We start from the raw sequence: 26,115 nt of genomic DNA, 5'->3' as shown, positions 1-26,115 counted from the left end.
TCCTATAAAAAGCATTTTTTTAATCTGCAAAGGTAACTGGCTTACCTGTGTTTTCCTTTTGTTCTCTGTGCCTGAAAAAATGGATAACATCTTTTGGGTTAGCTACCCGATCCACAAATTTCTGGCTAAAGCGAAGAACACTGAAAGGTTCAAAACCTCCACTATAGTCCACCTGGAAATACAAAGCAAGCTATGAAGGCCTGGAAACAGTTTACCAATTCCATTATTTATGTTGCTGCTTTTAAGGTAGTAAGTTAATGTTCTATAATTCATATTAAAAGATCATGATGGTGTTACACCTTTCATTCTACTGAGGAAATAAAGCTTCAAAGGTTTCTAAGCTTACGCAAGACACTTTGCTTGACAGAATCAAGATACAGCAAGAATTCCCACAAGATCTGAAGGAGTTACTCTCCCCAGGATAACACTGAGAGCCTGGGCACCAGGAGTACCATCTGGAAAGGAGGGGAAGTTTCTAAACAGGAATATTTAAATTTTTTTTTTTTTTAACGTTTATTTATTTTTGACACAGAGAGACAGAGCATGGACGGGGGAGGGTCAGAGAGACAGAGACACAGAATCTGAAACAGGCTCCAGGCTTTGAGCTGTCAGCACAGAGCCTGACGCAGAGCTCGAACTCACGGACTGCGAGATCATGAACTGAGCCGAAGTCGGCTGCTTAACCGACTGAGCCACCCAGGCGCCCCTAAACAGGAGTATTTAAACTTTCAAAACAGAAAGAAAATTCTCCACTGAAATAAAAGGCTGGCCCTAGATGCATTAGTGAATTGCTATCATCTCAGGGATATACTCTCACACTGAGGAATAAATGCTGGGAAGATCCATGCAGAAACAGAATCAAATGTGTTAGCTTTGAGAAATGATTACCTTTAAAACACAGTATCTGTTTACAACAGTCACTCTCCAGGCAGGCTCTAAGTTAACAAGTTTATGGTCATACTTTCACAAAGAGAAATACATACATCTTTTTCCAAGAGAAATAATCATTTCCCTAAACTAGCTGTTCTAAAAACAGGCTCTGGGAACCAACATTGTGCTGCAAGGCTGGCCTATCCAAACTATTCCCTAACCTCCATCCAATTTATACTCTTCATCACTCTTAGCACTAGCTGGCATTCTGTTCATTTATTTACTACCTATTTTTTATGTCTCTCCTCATACCTCCATCTCCCATAAGCCCCATAAATTAAAAACCTCTTCTATTTTACCATCACTGTGTCCCTCAGCATGCAGAACAGAATGTACTTCCAGTGTTTGTTCACTTAGTCATAAAATTAACATGGGTCCCCTAGTTGATATAACATACATTGGAATATTACATACATAAAAATATTTGTTATTTTGTTTCATGAATTTACTGTGTTTAGGAAAAGGAATGCCAACTTTCTATTTAAGTTTGGTTAGTTCTAATGGTATCAGCAAACATAGATGAGAAACACGAGATCTTCTAACCTGACGAAGAGAACGATGTGGTTCTCCCAAAGCAACTATGTATTATATCACTACCACGTCCATGTTATATAGCAGAAAATGCTAAATGCTCATGCTACAGGGTCACCCCAAAATTCTTCACACACTTTCTCAATTATACTCCAGCTTAACCTGATTTGTAATCTTCTCCTCTGAAGAGCCACAAAACTTGTTCACTAAGCAAACTTTATTGAGGGGTCCACAGTGTGCTAGGTACTCTGCTAAGGGCCTATTTTTATATCACCATAAAAAAGCATAATCTTGGTTGTCAAGAAATTCACAAGCTGACTGGCAAGACAAACATGTAGATAACTGCCAGCAGAATGTGAATGGTACTAGAACAAGTACGTACAAAGCAGACCGAAGACACAAAGGAAGAAGCATTGCTTCTGAAGGGAGGTCAAGAAAGGCTCCTAGAAGAGGGGAAACGTTAAGTGGATGTTGAAAGAAATGCTATGGAAGGAGAGCAGCACACTCCACACAGCAGGATCAGCAGGGACAAACGTATGAAAGAGGAAAATAAACTCTACTGGACCCAGGGAACGGCAACTTTTAACCTAATATGGCTGGAGCTTAGAAGGTTCTGGCAGAAAAGGAAGGAAGAAGCCAAAGACTTTGGTTTTGACCAGGTCATATAAACCCTTCAATGCCATGCAAGAGTGTAGACTTCTTCCTGTTAGCACTAGGAGACCATTAAGTCCCTTTCAGCAGGAAAGACATGCAAGATTGTGTTTTACAAGGATGATTTTGGCATTAGTGTGAATAGACTAGAGGTGGAGAGAGGGGGAAAACTAATGGCAGAGTCAGGTAGGAGGCTGCAGTTACAGGCCAGATAAGAGAGAATGAAGGCTCGATCTCAGCAATGACAATGGAATAGAAGGCACCAGATTACTTCCTGTGCAAAGGTCAATATGTAATTCATTTAAATTTTGCGAATCTATGAGGTACAAACCTAGGTCATACACTGGTTTGAACCCATACATGCCTGAACCCAGGCATTCTGGCTTCGACTGTTCTCTCTTTACCTTCACACTCTACATCCCAGAGTTTCTCAAATTTTAACGTGCATACAAATCTCTTGGTGATCTTATTAAAACGCAATTCAGCGGCACCTGGCTGGATCAGTTGGCAAAACATGTGACCCTTGATCTTGGGGTCATGAGTTCGAGCCCCACACTGGGGGTAGAGATTCACATAAAAAAATAAAATCTTTAAAAAATGCAATTCAGTGGGTCTGATGTAGGGCTTGAGATTCTGCATTTTTAAGAATTTCCCAGGTGATGTAGTGCTGCTGTTGTGATTATTCCTTGAGTACCTGGGTTTAGGGGGGCTCACGGACCTCAACAAGGAGGTTTAAGCTAGAGGTAAAGATTTGGGAATCATCACTCCATAGGTGGTCATTAAAGCCACATGCCTAGGCTGAAATGGAAGCTCAGAGAGAAGATGGGTCAAACATAACTCGGAGAGAATGCCACAGTGATTCAGTCAGATGAAAACAATCTACTGGCTTTGACAACTGAAGGTCATCTTTCCCACCTGAGATGGTGGGGTGAGAGCCTTGCTTATAGTGGACTGGGGAACAGAATGTTAGATGCACAGTAAGAGCTATGTATTTGGAGGGGTTTGGAAGAAAATAAAGACAGGCAGAGCTAGCTGAAGGGAAAGGCACAGGGACCAAAAAAAAAAAAGAGTTGTTACTTTGTTTATATGATGATAGAAAACGGCAGTAGCTTTACAGGCATAGGAAGCATTTCAATTTCTTAGAATTATTTAATCCTCTCAAATACTTATTCTTTCATCGTATTTATCAAGCATTTGCTGTATGCCAGAACTGTTTGGAGATCTTTGGACACATGAGGTAACAAAATCCACAAAGTTGCACGCTTTCATGGAGCTTACAGCTTTGTAGCTGAGGGCTGAGGGCACGTTAATAATCAAAATAATTACATTGTATACAGTAGGTTAGGAGGATGTATTGTGGTAAACAAAGGACAAGGAGACCAGAGTAAGGGAAATCAGGAGTGCTGGTGAGAAGGTATGGGGGTGCCATCTCATTTGGGGGGGCCTCACTGAGCAGACGTAGAGAAGGGTAGTATGTTAGAGTAGGGGACAGCAGGGAGGCCACGGTGTCTGGGATGGAGGATAAAGAGGGAGATAGTAGAAGATAAAGGCAGAGATCTCAGCCAACCTATTAGATAGAACAGATTATTTAGAAAAGGAAACAAGTATCAAACCTATCAGAATCAAACTATGATTAAATCAAATCCTGGTACCTTTATTATTTCTGGTGCAAGCTGGTGATTGCTATTATTATACATATCCTTCTTACTAATTAAAATAATAAAGTTTAATTTATCTAAGTAGGACTTACTCGAAGTCGTATGAGAGGCTTCTCTGGCTGTCGAGAGTTTCCCAGACGTTCTCGCTCAGCATTTTCAAGCATTTCTTTAATCTCAAAATAAAAATACTGTCATGACTTGGGGCAAAGGGACTACTGGCATCTAGCAGGTGGAGGTCAGAGATATTGCTGAAATCCCTACAGTGCAACCTCCCACAACAGAGAATTACTCAGTCTAAGATGTCTCGGCTGACAGACCTGACGTAGGCCTGACCAATCAATCTGTCTTCCACCTCCCAGGGACACATCCATGACCCGAGTCCAACAGAACCACTGGGAAAACCAGGCTTTTTCGGCTGTAGGGACATTGTGAGTCTGTGGGCCACCGCATGGACACGCCCACCTCTCCAGAGTGAAGCGTAAGACTGCTACCTACAGAGGGGGTGTCATGGGACCAAACACGGAAGCAGACAGAAACTGCAGTCCTGATGGGAGTTTTTAGACTGAATCCTCCCGAATCCAGCATACTCTGCAGTTTTTCAGCTATTGCAGTTACATGCTGCCAGGAATGCTGTGCCACTGGGCGAGTAATCCACCTAAAGTTCGGTTCCTCTTTCTATAAAATGCGGATGGCACAATCTACCCACCTACAGCATTGTTGAGTGGATTAAACGGAAAATGCTGTCACCAGTGCCCAGAATATATAAGCAGCCAATGAATACCAGTGATAATTGTAAGAACTTAGTACCCACAATTAATGTCATTAAGCTGTCAATTTACAGATTATTAAATGCATTCACACCACTTCTACAGTGGCTCTAGAATGTCTCAGAGGTCCAGGGGTGGCAATCTGCTTGGTAGGTGAGGTATGGTACTTCTGCTGAAGCTACAAGGCACAGAGCAAACACACTTCAAGATTTCATTTGGGGTAGCTTTCAGGGTAGAATGAGATGAGATGAGATGCTAAGGCTCTCTTCATCCTCCATGGTCCCCGCCCCCCCCCCCCAATTCCCCAATCAAAGCCACTGCCTCCTGTCATAAATGAAATGCACAAGTTATCCAGTCAGAATTAAAAGAAAAAAATAAGTGTTTGTTTTTGAGAAGGAGGAATGGAACTGGGAGGGGGTTTAATTAAACAGAGTTTGTCCTACATGTAACAGTCTTCCATCTCAGAGACTAGAAAAAAAAAGTCCTTGATACAACTAAACTCATTCATGGAACAACAGTCGTCCCTTGCAGGCTTCCTGAGAATGTTACAAATATGGCGACTTCCCCATCTCCACTGAAGCATTTAATTAATTGTCAATAATCTTCAACCAAAGCACATCTCATTGACCTTTATCCAGAGAAATTACCTTCTCCAAACAGAAGCTTTGTATGGCCTGGGTTACTTTAGGATTATCTGGGTTAAAAATGTCTGGATGATCGGCCAGAACAATATCCTCCATAAAAAACTGCCGCACTGTGTGGAGAGGAATTTTCTGCATATTCATCTTCCTTCCCTTAACGCGCAGCAAACCAACATGCCTGAAGTGAGGAAGGAATCGAAAGCCTTGTCACGCTGTAAATTTTCTCAGGAAAATGTGCACATTAAAACTATCATATTTCTAAGTTTCTACAAAATATTACTTTATAAAATCATACTCTTAAAAAAAATTTTTTTAGCAACTTAATCTTAATGCTGTTATCACAGGACAAATGCTAAACATCCTTCTTCCCCAGAATAAAATCCAGTCATCCCTCCTGTCTGAACAAATATAGTTTAGTTGAGGGAAGACAGACAGACAGTAGATCAAACAAAATGTTACCAGGACTATGATAGTGGTATATATATGTACTACATCTGTGTATATAAGTACACATACATACATAAAATGAACTAGCAGAAGTATGAAGAAAAAAACCCATATATCCTACTACCATATTCTTTAAACCTACTATTACCATCTTAACAATCAAAATCTGAGTGGATTCAAGTGGTGAAATTCATCATAAAAATTGGGCTTAATCAGTGTTAACTACTTTAGCATATAACTAAAGAACTAAAAGAAATGAGATGTGCTATAATATTCCACTTATAACCAAAAAAATCTTAATTAAATGGTGTTAGGTAAATTTGTTTATAAATGGACTTTGGGAAATTAGTAATCATTGTCATAGCACTTTAACTTGAAATTTAATTAGTAAAACCATTAGCCCTGAATATGCCTAATAAGCTGCAAAATCATTAACACCATTGGGAGGCTCTCCTGTTGAACACAGCTTAAGAGCTGGGAAAACAGTAAGACTACACTGAATGGTGAATCTTTGTGAAGAAATCTATCATATAGATAACCATCACTATCTTGAACCTATTAAATGATGATAGTATTATAGCAGGTATTTTTTTATTTGAATTGATTTGGAAAATATAACCATTACTTACTTCTTTACAGCCTCTCCTGGGGAAAGAGAAGTAACCACTGAACTTCCAGGTTGTGATACATAAAAGAGCTGTTGTTCATTTTTGGTTGGAGCTATTTTACACTCATGTTCATGGCCCCAGATAACAAGATCAATGAAGTCATCCAAAAATTGTTCTGGAATGAAGTTAGTATTTCCGTGTTTACTCCTATACCAAGATTTTTAAAAATAAATAAATGTCCAGAGATACAGAGACACTTCACATTAAGTAAATCTACACAGATCTTTCTTTCTCCATTCATCAAAGCCTTGTTACGTCTCTTCTATGTGCCAGAAACTATTCAAGAGATTAGGGATGCAAACATAATACCTAATTCCTGCCCTCAAAACGTTTACAAACTTGCAGGGCACAGACAAGTAGGCGCCACAAAAGAGAAAGGGTCAGTTCCACACTGAGAGGCAGATCACGAAAGGCTTTACAGAGGGAAAGTCAGAAAAGCATGAGCTCTCTCAATAATGAAAATGGTAAGTTGGTCTGATTATGTACATATGTAATCAGAAAATAAAGTGAATTAAATCTAAACTTTGTAAAATAAAAAACAAATCTCTAAAAATGTCCAGTCATTTTTTAGCATGTTTTGTTCACTCATAATAATGGGTGTAAGAAAGTTTGTCTTACTTAAGAGATGAATTTATAAATAAATTTCATAATAAACATTATTAAATGAGATATCATATGAAGATTTTTGCAGACTCTGGTTTTATACCTAGATTAGTTGCCTTTATTAAGAGATATGTAAACACCCAAAGAGAGGAAAGACCAGAAGAAAGTTTTCCCAAATACTGACTTCATCATTGGGAATTTAAGTAAAAGTGTTCAAATACTTCAACACAGCATTCGCTTAAGGCAAATCGAAAACTCACCCATTCAACAAGTATTTACTGTGTGCCTACTACGTGCCTAGTGTTCCAGACCTCTTCTAGATACGGAAGACAACAGCAGTGAACAAAGTCCTTGCGCTAGTGAAACAAGCAATAACATAGTATGTATGTGTATGTGCTTACGTACGCACGTATAATTTGTCAGGTAGTGCTAAGTGCTGTAAAGAAAAAGGGAAAAGTGACACACAACAGGAATGCTACTATGTGCAAGGTGATCAGGACAGGCCACTTAGCCAGGTGACACAAGGGCAGAGAACTATGATGAGGGATCAAGTGTAAGAGGAACGGAAAAAAAAAACAAAACAAAACTGTAAGCGAGGGAGGAAAGCCCTCGGGAGAGGGCTGAGTCCTGGGCAGAGAGTCACAGAGCACATGACAGAGGTATCGAGGTGGGAATGTGTTCAGTGAGTTTAAGGACAGCAGGGAGCGGGGAGTGGCTGAGCAGAATGAAAAGCAGGAAGGGAAATCAGAGCAGCAGCAGGCTTGTATATCTAAGAATGTTTTTGTGTAAAAAACACATATCTAGGGAATATTATCACAGTTACTGAGGGAAATCAGGAAGGAAGGGAAAAGCAGGAAGGGAAATCAGAGCAGCAGCAGGCTTGTATATCTAAGAATGTTTTTGTGTAAAAAACACATATCTAGGGAACATTATCACAGTTACTGGAGAAACAAAGCATAACTCAAATATTGTATGATACAATCGTGCCTTCACAGAGCACCAACTCTTGCATGCAGAGGGAAGATTATGCCTGTGGGCTGACTCTGTGACTTCCATCTGACTTTTGACTTAGAAGTCGATCAAAACAGCCTTGTGGAAATATATTACATGACAAAGTGCTCTTCTGCTTTCCTTCTTTCGCAGCCAGAAAAACAAACAGGCCCAAGTATAGAAACAAATGGGAAATAAAGTCATGATCTCACAGTTGTGAGATTAAGCCCTGCGTCTGGCCTCATGCTGGGCTTGGAGCCTGCTTAAGATACTCTCTCAATTCCTCCCTGGCTTGCACGTGGACTAGTGCTCTCTAGAAAACAATGAAGTACTTAAGAATGCAGAGGGTGACAAATGCATCTAACAGTACTACAAAAGAATTGCACAGTTATGTTAAAGTGGGAGGGAGAAAAAGGAGCTGGCCTAAGTAACCTTGGAGGTGGTGTTTTGTGTCCCTAAAGTTTATTTTGAAAGAGAGACAGACAGAAAGAACACTAGCAAGGGAGGGACAGAGGATCCGAAGAGGGCTGTGTGCTGTCAGCAGAGAGCCTGATGTGGAGCTTAAACTTACAAACCAGGAGATCGTGACCTGAGCCAAAGTCAGACACTTAACTGACTGAGCCTCCCAGTTGCCCCTAGAGGTGGTGTTTTGACTAGATATAGTGAGGCTAAAAACAAAAATCACTTACATAAACACTGTATACTAGTTGGTAAATTTGTTTCTCACGGGGTACAGGTCAGCAATTTTAAAAAATTACCTTATATGTCAACCAAGATTGAAAAAATAAGTAAATATACTATAGATAAAATGATCCAGGTTTCTGTTAGAGAAAGAACTCCCAAATAAGAAAAGGGAGAAGACACCCCCTCTGCCCCTCTGCCCTGCTCCCACTCTCTCTCTAAAATAAAAAAGAAAAGAAAAGAAAAATTTAAAAAATGGGGCACCTGGGTGGCTCAGTCAGTTGATCATCTGACTCTTGATTTCAGCTCAGGTCTTGATCCCAGGGTTGTGGAACTGAGCCCCATTTCGGTGTCTGTGCTGGGCATGGAGTCTGCTTAAGATTCTCTCTCCCTCTACCCCTCTCCCCTGTTCAAACTCTCTCTCTCTAAAAGAAAAAGAAAAAAAAAAGAAAAGGGAGAAGAAGAAAATGAACCCTGTAGGGCTGGATTAGAGTAAGTATGAATTCATGCTTGTGTTTGTGTGTGTGTGTGTGTGTGTGTGTGTGTGTGTAACACATATGTCAATACACAAATATAGATGTGTATGCATGGGTTAGGACATATGCACATATTTCCTTAACTCTGATTACTGAGGGCTAAGACAGCCCCAGTAGCAGTAAGCACACCTAGTGGCCATATCTGGGTTTCTAAATACTCTTCTCCAATAAAAGCAATCAGGGCTCCTTGGAGAAGTGGTTGATTCCAGGGCTAGGGCAGAAAAACACAAGATGAGGCAGAAGCATCTTGTGGTAGTAAAAAATAAGTAAATGTACTTATTAGTTAAGGAAGTTTAAAGTTAAGGAAGTTAAGGAAGATTAAATAATACATAAATGCATAAAGAAAGAAGAAGGCATGCTGAAAGGACACAGAAGCTAATATAAAAAAACTCCCAATGGTCAAAGCTGGAAGAATTTGAGCAACAACAAAAAAACTGGATAGTACTGGATTATAACTCAAAGGATAAAATAAATACCCTTGAGTCCGTAACAACATAAATAAAAAAACGAATAAACGAGAGAGAAGCAACAAATTTTCCTTACAGAAGACTTTCAATGAATAAATGCAGACAGAATGAGGGGAATTAAAAAATAACACAACATCATAGTATGCATTGCTAGAAACAAGATTCACCAATGGATGCTAGAATTAGCGGGCAAAATTTTAAGGCAAAACAGGATATTCACACAGCCTCAAAGTATTTTTACCAACCTATTAATTACAGAATGGAAAATGGGATCTTGACAATGGTGAAACCTGGAGCAGACCACCTTCATCAAATGATCACTGTGAACATCACCAGCAACTGGCCATTACCAACCCCAATGCTGCCATTCCATCTCACATTCTGATTGCAGCTCTTGGAATCAATCACTTATGATTTCTCCTCCCGATTTTTCCCTACTTTGGGAAAGTAGAAAGTGTAGCAGAACTGGGAAACCCTAAGCAAGAGAAGGAGCACACTCCCAAGTGGTGCAAAGTTCTACGGAGACCACACTTACTACAGCTCTGGCCTGCTCCTCCTTCAAAGCTGTTTCTTTCAGAATGTACGTAAGGCAACGCAAGGCTGCCTCCTAAAGCCCTCCTTTCACTGAGAACTTAGTGGGTTCAAGTGCCAGGGATCCTGCACTCAATAAATACCTGTTCAGTAAGTAATAAATTACACAATCAGGCCCAAATCCCTTTGGATTCTTCCTTGATAACTTCTCAGGTTTGTCCCTTCCACATCATCTTCACGCCCATCACTACCATCATTTCACACTATTTTATCTGTGGTCACATAATAAGCCTTGCATCAAGTCTTCCTTCCTTTCCATCAATCCTGCACCCTACCAACAGATTCAACTTCTTCAAAATACTAGCAAAAGAAAACTGATCTAGCTATGTTTAATATATTCCAGAAAAACACCTGCATACATGCACCAGGAGATGCATGTAAGAGTAGTCATAACAAAAAGGTTTAAGAAAGCAAGACTCTGGAAGTAACACAGAATATTCACTAACACGTGAAAAAGTACAACTGTACATACCAGTGAAAATTAATTACACTTTTAAGCATCAAAATGAATGAATCTTAGTAATGTAATGTGGAACACACTAAGCCAGCTGCAAAATATACAGCAGGGCTCCAGTTACACCAAACCAAATAAAATACTCATTGTGGACAGATATACACAATTAAACAATAAGGAAAAGCAATGGATTTGATTAAATACAAATTAAAAATAGTGCTTCCTTTTGGAGTATGTGGAAAGATATGGGGTCAGAGAAGGGCATGGGTTAATGCACTGGTAGTGTTCTACTTGAATTTAAGATTATTTGATTTTATGATTATTCTTGCACATGTCATATTCTTTACAGATAATATATATTGGAACCGATTTCACAATGCAGTCATACGAAGCACAGTTAAGTTCTGCATGCTCCTTTAACGACAACTTTCAAAGAATAAGGAACATTTTATGGAAACTGGGAAGCTTGGAAACAGAGATTTAAGGAACCTCCATACTTGACTCAAAATTTTAAAAAGAAGTTTTTTTCAAAAAATTCGTTTACCTGTTCTGATGAATCACAAATAAGTTAAACCAAGAGTTCTCATCTTCTTTTGGTCTCAACATTGTTACCTTTTTATTGACAAACATTCGATAGAGCCTTTCATCTGGAATGGACCCTGAAATAGACGTTATTTTAATAACTGGTTTCTTACTTAGTTTTCAAAAAAGAATGTTTCACTTCTAAATTTTGTGCTTCTCTAAGTATTTCAATGTTCTTATTAGAGATACATTTGAAATGTATCATTATTTACAAATGAGTATGTTCCAGGTTCTCACATGACAGCTGCTAAGAAGATACATGTATTAAAAACATGTTTCCCAGGGCGCTTGGGTGGCTCAGTCAGTGGGGCATCCGACTCTTGGTTTTGGCTCAGGTCATGGTTCATGAGTTCGAGCCCCGCACTGGGCTCTCTGCTGTCAGCACAGAGCCCGCTTTCTCCCATGCTCTCTCTCTCTCTCTCAAAAATAAACAAACATTTTGGAGAAAAAAAAAAAATTTTGCATGTCAGGCATACATACCTTCAAAATCTGGAAAATACAGAATAAAAATTTGAGTTTTCTATGCTTAAATTCTTATTAAAATTTCTAATAATATTGTTTTCCACTATCCCTTTATTATACATACTTTTGACCTAACATACACATTATAAAATACAGACATCAAAAAGGATGAAATAAAAAAATAAATGTATTTAAAAATAATCTTATATATTGGGTTTTTTTAAACCTTTAAAAAAAATGTTTAGTTTTGAGACAGAGAGATAGAGAGTGAGCAGGGGAGGGGCAGAGAAAAACAGGGACAGAATCCACACTGTCAGTGCAGAGCCTGATGTGGGGCTCAAACTCATGAACTGTGAGATCATGACCTGAACCAAAATCAAGAATTAGACGTTTAACAGACTGAGCCACCGATGCTTAGTCCTTACCCAGCCCCCTTATATATTGTTTTTAAATAAAGATATTATGCTTTTTAAGAATATAATGACTTTTAAATAATTCTTCTTGTACCCTAAAGGATCACCTTAGTCTAATGGAAGCAGCCAAAAAAAACCAAGTAAACACACAAATTATACTTTTGAATACTGTAAAAGGGACAAAAGATGCTAAGTGGCGAGTATCAGTGAGGGGACAAGTTGCTGCTTTATGCAGTCATTAGGGAAGGCCTTGGAAGAAAAGCCAACAATGCAGAAATGTAAGAACTAGAAGTCTAGCTTCTTAAAGAGAATTTCTAGAGTGTGACCAATGGAACAGATGGTGCAATGTAGAACATATAAACTGGAAACAAAAAAGTCATGGCATACAAAGCCCAAGGCATCAGAAGGTTGACTGATCTACTTAGGTGTTGAAGCTCTGAGAACACAGACACAATTTGAAGGTAAGTAGGTGAAAAATTTGAGGGAAAGGACAGGGCAGTCTAGCCAGCTGGCAATTAGCTTCAAGGGGACAGGGTGTCTGCAGATAGGAAAGAAATAGCAAGCAGGGAGAAGGGAGGACAGTGATCCCTCACACTCCACCCTAAGACCTGTTAAGAAGCCTGTGAGAAGTGAGTGGGAAGCAGAGCCTTAGGGACTAGCTTCCTATAAGTCGGAGTGGAGGTAACATGCAGAGAAGAAACTGATGATAGGAGGGAATCTGCTAAGTATAGAGTTCTAGTGTGTAGAGAGAAGGATTGGGGTGTGTGTGTGTGTGTGTGTGTGTGTGTGTGTGTGTGTAGTCCAGTTAAGAAGAGAACAGGATGGAATGAGACTCTGGGAGAAAATGGAGACTGAGGGGTATTCCAGGGGGTGCCTGAGGCATAACAGGATCTTAGTCTGAAAGTAGGAGGATCAGTGATTTTCTGCAGATATGACCCCTAACACTGCAGTGATTAAAATACCTGTTAGTAGCTTTTTAAAAAGTGTATTTCACTTCCTGCTCTATCACCTGGGAAATCAGACATAATACTTTGATCTCATTTTCCATCTCTCTACAGATAACCATGATGCTTTTCTACTTTTTAGAAATTATGAAAACTGGACAAAGACTGTAAGCGCCCTAGAGAAAGTATTTAAATAAACCATCCATCATAATTATACTTTTAAAAACATATTCGAAGAGAATTAAGTAAATAAGGTCTTCTAAGGCTTCTATTATACTAAAATCACTCAAAAAATAATAAAAACTATGCAAAGGTTACAGTGTGAAATTTCTCATTTCTCTCAGGGTACTACTTTAAGGTTGATTTAACATAGAATATAATTTTTATAGCTCTATACACAATAAAACTACTAAAGCTATTGCATTCATAAAACAAAATATCAACCTGAACTTAATCCAAGGAAGACTCAACAAATAGACTTTGAATGCAGTCTAAAAATATTCTTTGATCTTTTGTTCATATGGCTACAAGCCTAGCAAAAAGGCTTTTTTTTTTTTTTACCTACTGGACACTAAATAAATTGAGGACAGTCAAGTTGATAAAGCAAATTTTCTGAGCATTATAGATGACAGATCTGAACTAGCACTGTCTAACAAAAACATAACGTGAGCCACTAAAGCAGGCCAAATACAGAATTTAAAATTTTCTAGTAACCACATTAAAACAAGTAAAAAGAGACAGGTAAAATTAATTTTAATGTATTTTATTTAACCTAGTATATTAATAAGGTACTTTACTTTTTTTTCTAAGTCTTTGAAATCTGATGTGATTTTTGTATTTATAGTATACCTCAACGCAGACCAGCCCCATTTCAAGTGCTCCATATCTACCTGAGGCTGGTACTTACTGTACTAGACAGCGAAGCTTCAGACATTTCAAAGACTTCCAAGATACCAAAATGCAGTTTTTCTTTTTCTTAATGTTTATTTATGAGAGACAGAGAATGAGCATGAGGGGAGAGAGGCAGAGAGAAGGAGACCGAGGATCAAAGCAGGCTCTGCACTCACAGCTTTGGTGGGGCTCGAATTCATGAACTGTGAGATCATGACCTGAGCCCAAATCAAGACTCGGCCACTTAGAGCTACCCAGGCACCCCTAAAATGCAGTTTTTCTAATTACTCTACAATTCTAACATTCAGGATTCTATATCTGAGTCTAAAAGAAAGAAAAAATAAACAATAGATAGTAAAAGAAAACATTTTTTTTTAATCAAAACCTCCAATGAAAGAAGTATCAAGGGCTAATGGTCTTACTAAACACTAAAAAATTCTACTAAAACCTTCTATCATTTTTTATGGTCACGCATAAGGAATAATTAGATTTGCCTCACTCTTTCCCAAACAGCAAGAAAGTTCATTCCAGAATGTGATTTCCCAGTTGCTTAAACAATTATGTATTGTCATAAACAGTAAAATAAAACCATCTTACCTAAGCCATATAAAGCAATTTTGGAGCTTCCTTTTTGGAGCAAAACTGGACTAATGTCTATCTTCTCCACAGACACTGAACGTCCAAAGTGATTTACAAATCCAGCACAGCTTAGTATGTCCAGGGCACACAGGGCATCTGCCTACGTTGAATGTTTTCAAAGAATATTAATGTATATATCTAAAAATAAGTAATCTCCATCATATTACCTATTAAAAGTATATTCCATATACCACTTACTAAAACATAGATCAGGACAGTGTCTTCTCAAAATAAAATTACAATAGTGAAAGTATTTGCTATGTTTCTTCAATTACAAATGACCTACTGCACCTGGAACCACATGCTAAATGCCACGTTAACATTTCATCAAAACTTAGGATGTCCCGGCCACCAAAAAATAAAAACCAGCCATGAAATGAGTGCTTTGTAATATTAAGCTGACCTCTTAAGCCATGGGGGGAAGAAAACTAGGTAAGTAGTGATTTATGGTGTTCATGATCAGATAAAACAAAAAGATATTTCAAGTGTAGGGCCTTTATAAGGTCCTTCCATATCAAACAGGTAATAAGACGATCTAATTTAGATTTAGAACTGTCCATGAAAAATCGTTTTCTACAGGTGAAATTTTGAAATGGGAGACACAAAAGCACCAGGTAAACTGTAAAGCTTCATACAAATGTTAGGTATTTATCCTTACTTCGAGTTACTTATTGTCAACCTCAGCACCAATGAAATAAAAGCACACCTCACACACCAACTACTATTACAGATTTTTAAAAATTATCTAAAAAGCAATATAAAAGACTACGTGAATGATACAAAGTCAACTTGACTTTCTGAGTCAACTGACGAAAAATTTCTGGAAAGGACAAGAATGCCTTCCACAAACTAAAGTGACAACAAACTGTAAGAACCCAGTAAGTACCCCTGTGGGATCATCATGATTGCCATGAATACTGAACACTGGAATCGAAATGTTGAGATTGTCATCTTGGTAGTTCACCCACGGAAACCTTAAAAAAACAACAAAAACACAAAGTTAATGTTTCCATAAAAGACAAAAGCTATTTTCCACAATACCCTCCTTTAAAAAATTAATACAATTTATGGGCAAACTGGATAAGTTGGCAGAAGACCACCAGTTTGGAGCTTTAAAGAAATACAATGACAGGCAACAATTCATTCCAAGTTTGAAGTGCTTCAAAGTACTACACTTTAAAGAAAACACTGTAGTATATGGTGCTTGTGAATTGTACGAAAGAGAAGGATATCTGACTAATGGCAAGTAAAGAGGCTTTCAAATTTTTAAAGGCCTTTGTATAAGAAGAGAGGGGAGGAAACACATCCATTTTGGAATCCAAGCTTCAAAATTCCAGCTCTATCACTTACTACTTGTGCAATTTAAGTGTCCCACCCACGGGGCTCCTGGATGGCTCAGCTGGTTGAGTGTCTGACTCTTGGTTTTGGCTCAGGTCATGATCTCTCAGTTTGTGATTTTGAGCCCGCATCAGGCTCTGCTCTGACAGTGTGGAGCCCATTTGTGATTCTCTCTCTCTCTCTCTCTCTCTCTCTCTCTCTCTCTCTCTCTCTCCTCTCTCTCTGCCCCTCCCTGCTCTCAAAAAACAAAAAATAAAAAGTCTCCCACCCACTCCTGCCCCTGGAGTCAGCTAGCTCCTCCTCTCAGAGGCAGATGCCATTAGAAACTTCATAGTGTTATCTCTGCAAAAATATCTTATACCTTCATAGCAAATAAATGGCATCTTCTCCCTTCTTATACAAATAGTAGTGTAATACAGATTTCTGCACCCTGCTTTTTCATTTAATATGTTTTAGAAATCATTCTACATCAGTACATAAAGAGCTTCCTTGTGCATTCTCTAGTGGGACAGTACACCATCGAATGGGCTATCAGAATGTGTTTAAGTAGTTACCTACCAATGGACATTTAGACCATTTCCAGTGTTTTTGCTTTACAAATAATGCTACAGTGAGTACTCTTGTACCAAGTTGCCCTTGTGCAAATATAAGAAAATATCCAGAAGGGTATTTAGTCAAAGGACAAGAATGAATTTGTAAATTTCGAAATACTTCCAATTTCTGTCTATAGAAGTTGGACAAATTTACACACACTACAACAGCAATGCATGAGAGACAACTTTTCCCTTTATTCCATCAACATAAGCTATCAAGTTTTTAAATCTATGCCAGCAGTCGGGGTGCCTGGGTGGCTCAGTCGGTTGTGTCGGACTTTGGCTCAGGTCATGATCTTGCAGCTCATGGGTATGAGCCTGCATTGGGCTCTGTGAGGACACTGAGAGCCTGGAGCCTAGCTTCGGATCGGATTTTGTGTCTCCCTCTCTCTCTGCACGCCCCCCCCCCCCCCCCACCGCTGCTCACTCTCTCTCTCTAATTAAAATAAACTTAAAAAGAAAATAAACCTATGCCAAGGGTTCTAAACCCTAGCGGTATGTTAGAATTATCTAGGAATCTTTTAAGATCTATCAATGCCCATGACACAGAGAGTAACTGGCCTACAGATTGTCATCATTTTTTTTTTTTTTTGAAAGATTTCTAGGTAACTACAATGTGCCCCTGGAATTGAGAATCACTGATCTATGCCAATCTGACAAGAGAAAAATATCTCAGCAGAGCTTAACTTAGTATCTTTCTTATGAATGGACTCCATTTTGTATTTTTCATATTCTTTTAATATGTCCAAGTGTCACTTTATGTTTTCTGTGAACTATGTCTGTATTTTTCACATATGTTTTTATTAACTCTTGGATTTTTTAATCGGCTCAAAAGAACTATTTATTTATTGGGGAAATTAGACCTTAATTTGCAATTCATTGCAAATATTCTCCCTACCTTAACTCTCACTGACTTTTGACTCTGTTCTAGGCAGTATTTGCCCTGCAGAAATTTACTTTTACAAAGACTAACATCAATTTTACTTTTATGGATTCTCAGCTTGTATCATACACAGAAAAGCCTTTCCCATATCTACATTTTTAAAAAATGTCTAATAGTTTCTTCTAGTACACTTATTGAATAATCCATACTTTCCCTAGAGATATGACACCACCTTCTCCAAATATTAAATTCCTACATGTACTGAGTCTATTTCTGGATCTCTTTACTCTTTCACTTTCCTGCTTACCAATTCATGAGTCATATTACATTTTTAGTTATTGAGGCATTATATTTTTTCTAACTTTATTACGAAATAATTGACAGAGCATTGCAGAACTTTAAGCTATACAATGTATTATTTGAAACACTTATACTGCAAAATAACCGCTACAGCTTGGCTAACACTTGCATCACACTCATTTTGTGTGTGTGTGATGAGATTATTTGAAATGTACTCAGAAACTTTCAAGTATAAAATAAAATATCACCAACTATAAGCACTATGCTGTACATCAGATCCTTAGAACTTACTCATCTTGTAACTACAACTTAATACTCTGATCAACATCTATCCTTCCCTCAAGTCCTGGCTCTGGATAACCACCATTTTAGACTGTTCCCGAGTTCAGCTTTGTTAGATTCTACATGCTAAGTGATGTTACACAGTATTTTTCTTTGTCTGACTTATTTAATAGCGTAATGCCCTCAAATTCCATCGATGCTGCAAATGGCAAGATGTTCTTTCTCATGGTTGAATAGTATTTCATATTCATATTACACACCACATCATCTTAATCCATCTTTATCCATTCATCCACGGAGAGGCGCTTAGGTTGTTTCTGTATCTTGGCTGTTGTGAATAACGCTACAACGAACTCAGGAATGCAGATTACCTGAGAGCCTGTTCATTTCATTTCGATGCATATCCAGAAGGATTGCTTAATCATATAGTAGTTCTATTTTTTTAACTTTTTGAGGGTCCTCTATACTGCTTTCTATAGTGGCTAAGTCAATTTACATTCCCACCAGCAGTGTATACAAGGGTTCCCTTTTCTCCACATCCTCCTCAACATTTGTTCTTATTTTTTTGATGATAGCCAAGTGTGAGGTGATATCTCATTGTGGTTTTAATTTGCATTTCCCTGATGACTAGTGACTTCGAGCACCTTTTCATATACCTGTTGGGTCATTTGTATGTCTTCAGAAAAATGTCTTTGGTTTCTTTACTTATTTTTAATTGGATTGGATTTTTGGTCTTCTTTTGATTTTGTTTTTGGTATTGAGTTATAGAAGTTCTTTACATATTTTAGATGTTAACATCTCATCAGATGTATGACTTAGAAATATTTTCTCCCATCCCGCAGGTTCCCTTTTCATTCTGTTGATGGTTGCCTTCACTATGCAGAAGCTTTTTAATTTGACATAGTTCCACTTGTTTATTTTTCCTTCTGTTTTCAAAGCCAAAAAAAAAAAAAAAAATCACTGCCAAGAATGATGTCAAGGAGCTTACTCCCCATGCTTTCTTCTAGGAGTTAGACAATTTCAGGTTCACATTCAAGTCTTTATCCATTTCAAGTTGATTTTTGTGTATGGTATAAAGGGGAAAGCTTCATTCTTTTGTATGTGGCTGTCCAGTTTTCCCCAATACCATTTATTGAAGAGACTCTTCTTTCCCCCATTGTATATTCTTGGCTCCTTTGTCATAAATTAATTGACCAAACATGCATGGGTTTATTTCTGTACTCTCTATTCTGTTCTACTAACCTAGATGTCTTATTTTTATGCCCAAACCACATTGTTTTGATTACTATAGTTTTGTAATATAGTTTGAAATCAGCAAGGGTGATGCCTCCACCTTCGTCTTTCTTTCTTAAGACTGCTTTGGATATTTTGGGTCTTTTGTGGTTCCATACAAATTTTAGGATTGTTTTTTCTATTTCTATGGAAAAAACCATTAGAATTTTGATAGGGGTTACACTGAATCTATAGATCACTTTGGGTAATAGGGACAGCTTAACAATATTCATTCTTCTTATGCACCAGCACAGAATATCTCTCCATTTTTTGTGTCTTCAGTTTCCTTCACCAATGTCTTATAGTTCAGTGTATAGCTCTTCTGCCTCCTTAATTAAATTTATTCCCAAGTATTTTACTCTTTTTTCTTTTCCTATTCTTCTTTTCTTAGTTTCTCTTTCTGATAGCTTATTGTTAGTATATAGAAATGCAATTGATTTCTGTCTACCGATTTTGTATCCTGGGCCTTTATTGAATTCATTTATTAGTTCTAATAGTTTTTTGGGGGAGTCTTTCACATTTTCTACATATAACATCATCATCTGCAATTAGAGACAACTTCACTTCCTTCTTTCTGATTTGGATATCTTTTATTTCTTTTTCTTGCCCAGCTGCTCAAGCTAAGACTTCTAATACGATGTTGAATAGGAATGGTGAGAGTGGGAATCTTTGCCTTATTCCAAATCTTACAAGAAAAGTTTTCAGCTTTTCACCACTGGGTATGATGTTAGCTATGGGTTGGGTCATATATGGCTTTTATTACATTGAGGTATGTTCCCTATATGCCCACTTTGTTGGGGGAGTTTTTAATCATAAAAGGATGCTAAATTTTGTCAAATGCTTTTTCTGCATTTATTGAGATGATCATATAATTTTCATCTCTCATTTTGTTAATGTGGCTTAATATACTTTAATATGTAATAGGGCTAGTCATTATTTAGCGGTTTTCTCTTTCAGACTTTCCCTACCTTTTCTTTTGTCTATTTTTCTATGTGAACTAGTAAACTAGAAGGGGAAATTATTCAGAATGCAGCACAAAGAGATAAAGTAATGGGCAATATAACAAAAACAGTAAGAGATATAAATAATATTCAGAAAGAATAGGCAACAATGTTTGAAAACGTAATGGTTAAGAACTTCCTAAAATTACTGAAAAAAATAATTCTTAGATTGAAATGCATGAGGATACCCAAGCAAACAATTAGAACTAAACCCACAACTAAGTATGTCCTAGTAAGACTGTGAAATGCTAAGGACAATGAGAAAATTTAATAGTTACGTGAGAATTTTCTTTCTGCCAGTTGCTATTCTAAGCAATTTTCTTATTAACTCCACTACTCCTCACAACAACTCTGTAAGATCATCACTATATCTTAGTGATGCAAAGTAGAGCCAAGACATGAATTCACATGGTCTGGTACCAGAATCCATGCTTTTAATCACTATATTACACTGTTTTTCCAACAACTACAGTGATAGCAGACTTCTCAACAGCAACCAAAAAATAAGAGTTTACCACTCACTGACACTCAATGAAAAAACTACTGAAAACAGTACTTTAGAAAGAAGAAAATGGAATCCATAGGGAAAAAATGAAATGCAAGAAGCAACAATAGTGAGCAAAGAAACAGGTAAACACGTCTGCAAAGGTGAGGGGAGCAGTTTAAAAATAAGATGAGAGAAAGAAGAAAACACTAATGTTCTGGATCTGAATAGGAGACAGGTAAAGATACTGATCAGATTTCTAACAACGACATATGTTAAAAATCATAGGTACTTTTAAAAATCCAATTCTACACTCTGCCAAACTATCAACCCAGAGCAAAGTTAAATACAGCCATTTTCTCACATACAAAAATCTCTAAAAATTTACCTCCCAACATGAACTCATTTAAAAAAAATATAGATAGTTAGGGGTGTCTGGGTGGCTCAGTCGGCTGAGGGTCCAACTTCGGCTCAGGTCATGATTTCAGACTGGTAAGTTCAAGCCCCGTGTTGGGCTCCGCGCTGATAACTCAGAGCCTGGAGCCTCCGGATTCTGTCTCCCTCTCTCTCTGCCCCTCCCCCACTTGCTTGCGCGCCCCGCGCGCGCGCGCGCACACACTCTCTCTCAAAATAAACAAACATGATAAAAAGAGAAAGAAAAAATACAGATAGTTAAATAGATAAAAAACAAATCCAGATTGGTCCATGCATATGCATCTGTTTCTTAGCTCTGGGCACTGAGAGACCCTAGAAGCAGTGACAAGGTGACAGCAATGTGCAAGCCTAGCATCTAGGTTTGGGCTTTCAAATACCTTTTCCAAAGGACAGGACTCCTTGAAGAAATGGACGAGTCTAAAGCTAGGGAAGGGAAAATAATTCATCTGGAGCATCTTCTAATGCCAAAAAATAGGAACTGGAGGGGAAAATGAGGGCAAGTCAAAAGGAGAGAGGAGCCAATCTGAAAAAGTATCCAATGGCTAACCTTTGTACATATCATCTGAGCAACAAAACAGATTACAATTGCATTAAATTACAACACAAAGGGAAAAAATGAGTTCATACTGATATAGACAATTGAAGAAGTTCCTTCTGATAGCTGAGTCAATAAATGAACAAGTGGGGGACAAGGGACAAATCTTCCTTACAGAAGAATTTTAATTAATAAATGCAGAAAAACGTGGGAAAAGGAAAATCAGCATTAGAACACCACGGTTAAAATTGCTATAGGCAAGAGCCACTGACGAATGTTAAAATTAGTGGACAAACTTTAAGGCGACACAGAATAAATAGGTACACAGCCTCAAATATCTCCCCCAAAATACTTACTAATGACTACAGTAGTTTTAATATGCCCATCTCCTTTGATACTCTTTCCTCTCTACAGGAAGTGACACTTAAATCCCTCTGAGTGCGGGCTAGACTTAGCAACTCACTTCTAATGAAGAGTGGATGAAAAGGGAAAAATCCTAACTTGACAGCAGAGAAACCTGGCAGGCACCACCTTAACCAAGAGATTAAGGTTATCCTCACCAGTAATTAGCCAACTTGATAGCATGTACTCCAGATATGCTATGAGAGAGCACTTCACCTCTGTGGAATATTCTTTCCTGAAAACCCTTAATCCTGGTCTAATGACAAGAAAAACCCAAATTGAGGGACAATCTACAAAATGACTGACCAGTATACTTCAGAAGTACCATGGAAATGAAAGGTAAGAAAAGACGGAAAAGCTGGCACAGTGTGAGGAAACTGAGAGAACATTTCAACCACATGTAGTACGGTATCCTATGCAATGCTATCTTTACAACATGGGGTTCTAGGTGACTATCATCAGTCAGTCCCCAAAGTATGAATATTAAGGAAAAAGAATGATACTACATCGAAATTAAGTACTGTATTTGTCAACAAAAGTCTCCATAAAAAAAGTCAAAAGACAATTCACGGATTGGATAGAAAAAAATTCATGCTTAACAAAGGCTTAGCCTCTAGAATATATGAATAACTTCTGCAAATTGAATAGGAAAAGACAAAAATCCCAATTTTTAAAATGGGCAAAGGGTATGCACAGAGCAGGATACCAAAATGTACAACAGAAATTTAAGAAAATTCTCAGTCCCACTATTAATTAGGGAAATACAAATTAACACAATGACATACAGAAAATTCAAAGAATTACACTTACTATGAAAATAGCTCATAGTGAAGGTCAAATAGCTAATTGTTAATGTGTTTGTCTTTCACAGAAAATATTACACAAAAGAAAACATTCACTTAAGCATTTAAATATACTTACTTACTAAAACCAAAGTTGACTGACTGATCACTGAGAATTTCAAACTGTACAGGACGATCACCCATGCAATATTTTCTCAGTAACTCGAGGCAGGTATGTAATGTTTTTCTTGAGGGCTTATTTTCATGAAAAAGATCACCACCTAACAAAATAAAATCCACCTAATCAACAGAAAATAGTGTGAAAATTAGTATGTTTTATAGGGGAAGATGTTAAAACTATAGATTACAGAAGTAGAAAAAAATCTCATAAAAGATACTGATGTGTATGGAGATTCAAAATTTTGTATTTTATTTATTTAAAGAGCTTGCAGTCTGTTGATTACTTTGACTCCAACTTAGGTTCCTAGGTCACCTTCAAAAAAACCATCTTTGGGGTACCTGGGTAGCTCAGTTGGTCATCCAACTCTTGATCTTGGCTCAGGTCATGATCTCACAGTTTTCTGAGACTGAACTCCACATGGAGCTCTGCACTGACAGCATGGAACCTGCTTGGGATTCTTACTCTCCCTCTCTGCCCCTCCTTACCCCCCCCCCACCCTCCCCACATGCACATGGGCTCTATCAAAGTAAGTAAACGTTAAAAAAAAAAAAAGCCATCTTCAAATTATTACACCAAACCTCTAACTCATGCTACCCAGAGTAATCACTATCTTTTGTTATTCAAATTAAACATAAATTTAGAACTTTAATGGAACCTACGGACAAGATAGCCAATTCAATTTAGATTACTAATTCAATTCATTCAACAATTATTTAGGGCTCACACAGGCACTGCCACCTAAGGAAACTGCAATCTACAGAACAGATGATGTCCAGGACTGACAACGTACAATTCCCTGTACTGGGCCCTGAGGATACAATGAGGAATAAAATACAATTCCTTTCCTAAGTATGTTCAGAATCTAGTGGAAGAGACAAACGGCTATGCATCTGAACGTAAGTCAGACTCAGACATGCACTAGAAGGAGTATGTAAACAAACCAGGAACAGCAATGACACTACAGTTAATTCTAACTGAAGGGAAGAAGTCATCTGAGGACAATGCGTGCAGAAGGAAATGTGCCAAGGGGCCCCTAGGTGGTTCAGTCAGTTAAGTGTCCGACTTCAGCTCAGGTCACGATCTCATGGTCTGTGAGTTCGAGCCCCACATCGGGCTCTGTGCTGACAGCTCAGAGCCTGGAGCCCACTTCAGATTCTGTGTCTCTCTGCCCTTCCCCTGCTCATGCTTCTGTCTCTCTCTCTCTCTCTCTCAAAAGTAAAAAAACATTAAAAAAATTTTTTAAAAAAGTGCCAACATGGTAGCATTTAGGTTACCCTATTAAGAATAAATGAGACTTTAAGGAAGAGCATTCTAGAAACAAGAGAATAAAGAAATTATACAGAAAAAAGCCCAACACGCATGCTTTCAAGAAGTATATAATCTACCTAAAGAAACTTAAGTTCTTAATTATACAAAAGAACCCAGATCACTTAGGCTACAGTAGTGAGGGGGAGAATACACCACTCCCGAAAGTGTCACTTTGGCACATGGACTGGAGCTAAAGGCAATTAAGACTTAGTAGACTCAGGAATAGCTTTTTTTAAACTTCCCCTAACTACCTCAAAGAACTGACTGGGGGCCTATACCAGGAAGAGAGCTATTATCAGAGAGAACTTTTTATATCAGAAAGACTTCTCTCTCTCTCTTTTTTTTTAATTTTAGAGAGAGCCGGAGCGGTGGGGAGGGGCCGAGGGACAGAGAGAGAATCTTAAGCAGGCTCCATGCTCAGTGCAGAGCCTGACGTGCGGGGCTGGACATCACTGTGAGATCATGACCTGGGCCAAAAACCAGAGCCAGATGCTCAACAGACTGGGCCACCCAGGCACCCACACACAAGACTTCTCTACGTGGCATGACCAACATTTGCTCTTCCCATCTTCCCATGAATCATCTCCCTCCCTTGAAACCCCAGACCTCTACCTCCTTTCTCTTTAGCTCAGGATGGTATATAAGGCTCGATTACCTGACTGCTGGGGAGTCTCATATTTTTATGAGACTCCTATACATACAAAATTTGGTTTTCTCCTGTTAATGTGTCTTAGGTCAATTTAATTATTAGCCCGGCCAAAGAATCTAAAAGGAAAGAAGGGAAAAGTTTTCCATCTTAGAGTAGTCAGAGGAGCTTCAATAAAAATGTGGGACTTAAGCTAGGTCTTCAAAAATGAACACGATTTGAATAAAGGAAGAAAATCATCACAATCAACAGCATAGAGAAAAACAAAAGGAACACAGAAAACATTTCAGGCAGGAGGTGGAGTGGTTGTTTAAATGGTACAGTTTCACTTTTGCAAGAGGAAGAGTTCTGGAGATTGGTTACACAGCAACGTCAATGTGCCTAATGCTGTTAAAGTCTACACTTAAAGACACTGAAGATGGTAAATTTTGTTAGGTGTATTTTACCACAAATAAAAAAAATTTTTTAATATTTTTAAAAGCTGGTGTCAGGGCGCCTGGGTGGCGCAGTCGGTTAAGCGTCCGACTTCAGCCAGGTCACGATCTCGCGGTCCGTGAGTTCGAGCCCCGCGCTGATGGCTCAGAGCCTGGAGCCTGTTTCCGATTCTGTGTCTCCCTCTCTCTCTGCCCCTCCACCGTTCATGCTCTGTTTCTCTCTGTCCCAAAAATAAATAAACGTTGAAAAAAAAAAAAAAAAAAAAGCTGGTGACTCCAGGCAACACTGAAAAAGGACACACCTTGCTTCTATGGTCTTCCTGCCACAAAGTGAATCCAGTCATGAGGCAATATCAGACGAATCCAACTGAGGAACACTCTACAAAGTAACTAGCCTATACTTTTCAAAAATGTCTGGGTCATGAAAGACAAAGGCTGACTGAGGAAATGTACCAGATTACAAGAAACTAAGGAGACATGACAACTAAATGCAAAATGTAACCCTGGGTAGGACCTGGACTCTGGCACCCTGCCCCCAGATTGCTGTTAACAGACATTACTGAGACAATCATCAACATCTTGAAGTTATCTAAGTATCAAATCGGTATTAATTTCCTGGGTTTGATAAGTGCACAGTGGTTACATATGCAATGACTCTCAAATGGTTCAGAAAAAGTGTGTGTGCGTGTGTGT

The 26,115-nt window shown here is 38.3% G+C and overlaps 1 protein-coding gene across 6 annotated transcripts in view; it reads right to left on the bottom strand.

Annotated features, from left to right (window-relative positions):
• The window catches only part of MRE11 (MRE11 homolog, double strand break repair nuclease), a 76,507-nt gene that overhangs the window by 44,884 nt on the left and 5,508 nt on the right, over nt 1–26,115 (bottom strand). For 5 of the 6 annotated variants that reach the window (XM_047878320.1, XM_047878317.1, XM_047878321.1 and 2 more), the window contains 8 exons: nt 22,993–23,153; nt 15,433–15,520; nt 14,505–14,646; nt 11,160–11,274; nt 6,255–6,440; nt 5,185–5,356; nt 3,863–3,943; nt 46–172 (listed from right to left, as the gene is read on the bottom strand). In XM_047878320.1, coding sequence (XP_047734276.1) covers nt 46–172; nt 3,863–3,943; nt 5,185–5,356; nt 6,255–6,440; nt 11,160–11,274; nt 14,505–14,646; nt 15,433–15,520; nt 22,993–23,153 — 1,072 coding nt within the window. The remainder of the gene's footprint in view (nt 1–45; nt 173–3,862; nt 3,944–5,184; nt 5,357–6,254; nt 6,441–11,159; nt 11,275–14,504; nt 14,647–15,432; nt 15,521–22,992; nt 23,154–26,115) is intronic. The other variant, XM_047878322.1, reaches the window with a different exon arrangement.

Source organism: Prionailurus viverrinus, chromosome D1 (assembly GCF_022837055.1).
Source record: "Prionailurus viverrinus isolate Anna chromosome D1, UM_Priviv_1.0, whole genome shotgun sequence".
NCBI lineage: Eukaryota > Metazoa > Chordata > Mammalia > Carnivora > Felidae > Prionailurus > Prionailurus viverrinus.
The sequence above is the reverse complement of the archived record's forward strand: the minus strand, read 5'-3'. Positions and strand labels throughout refer to the sequence as shown.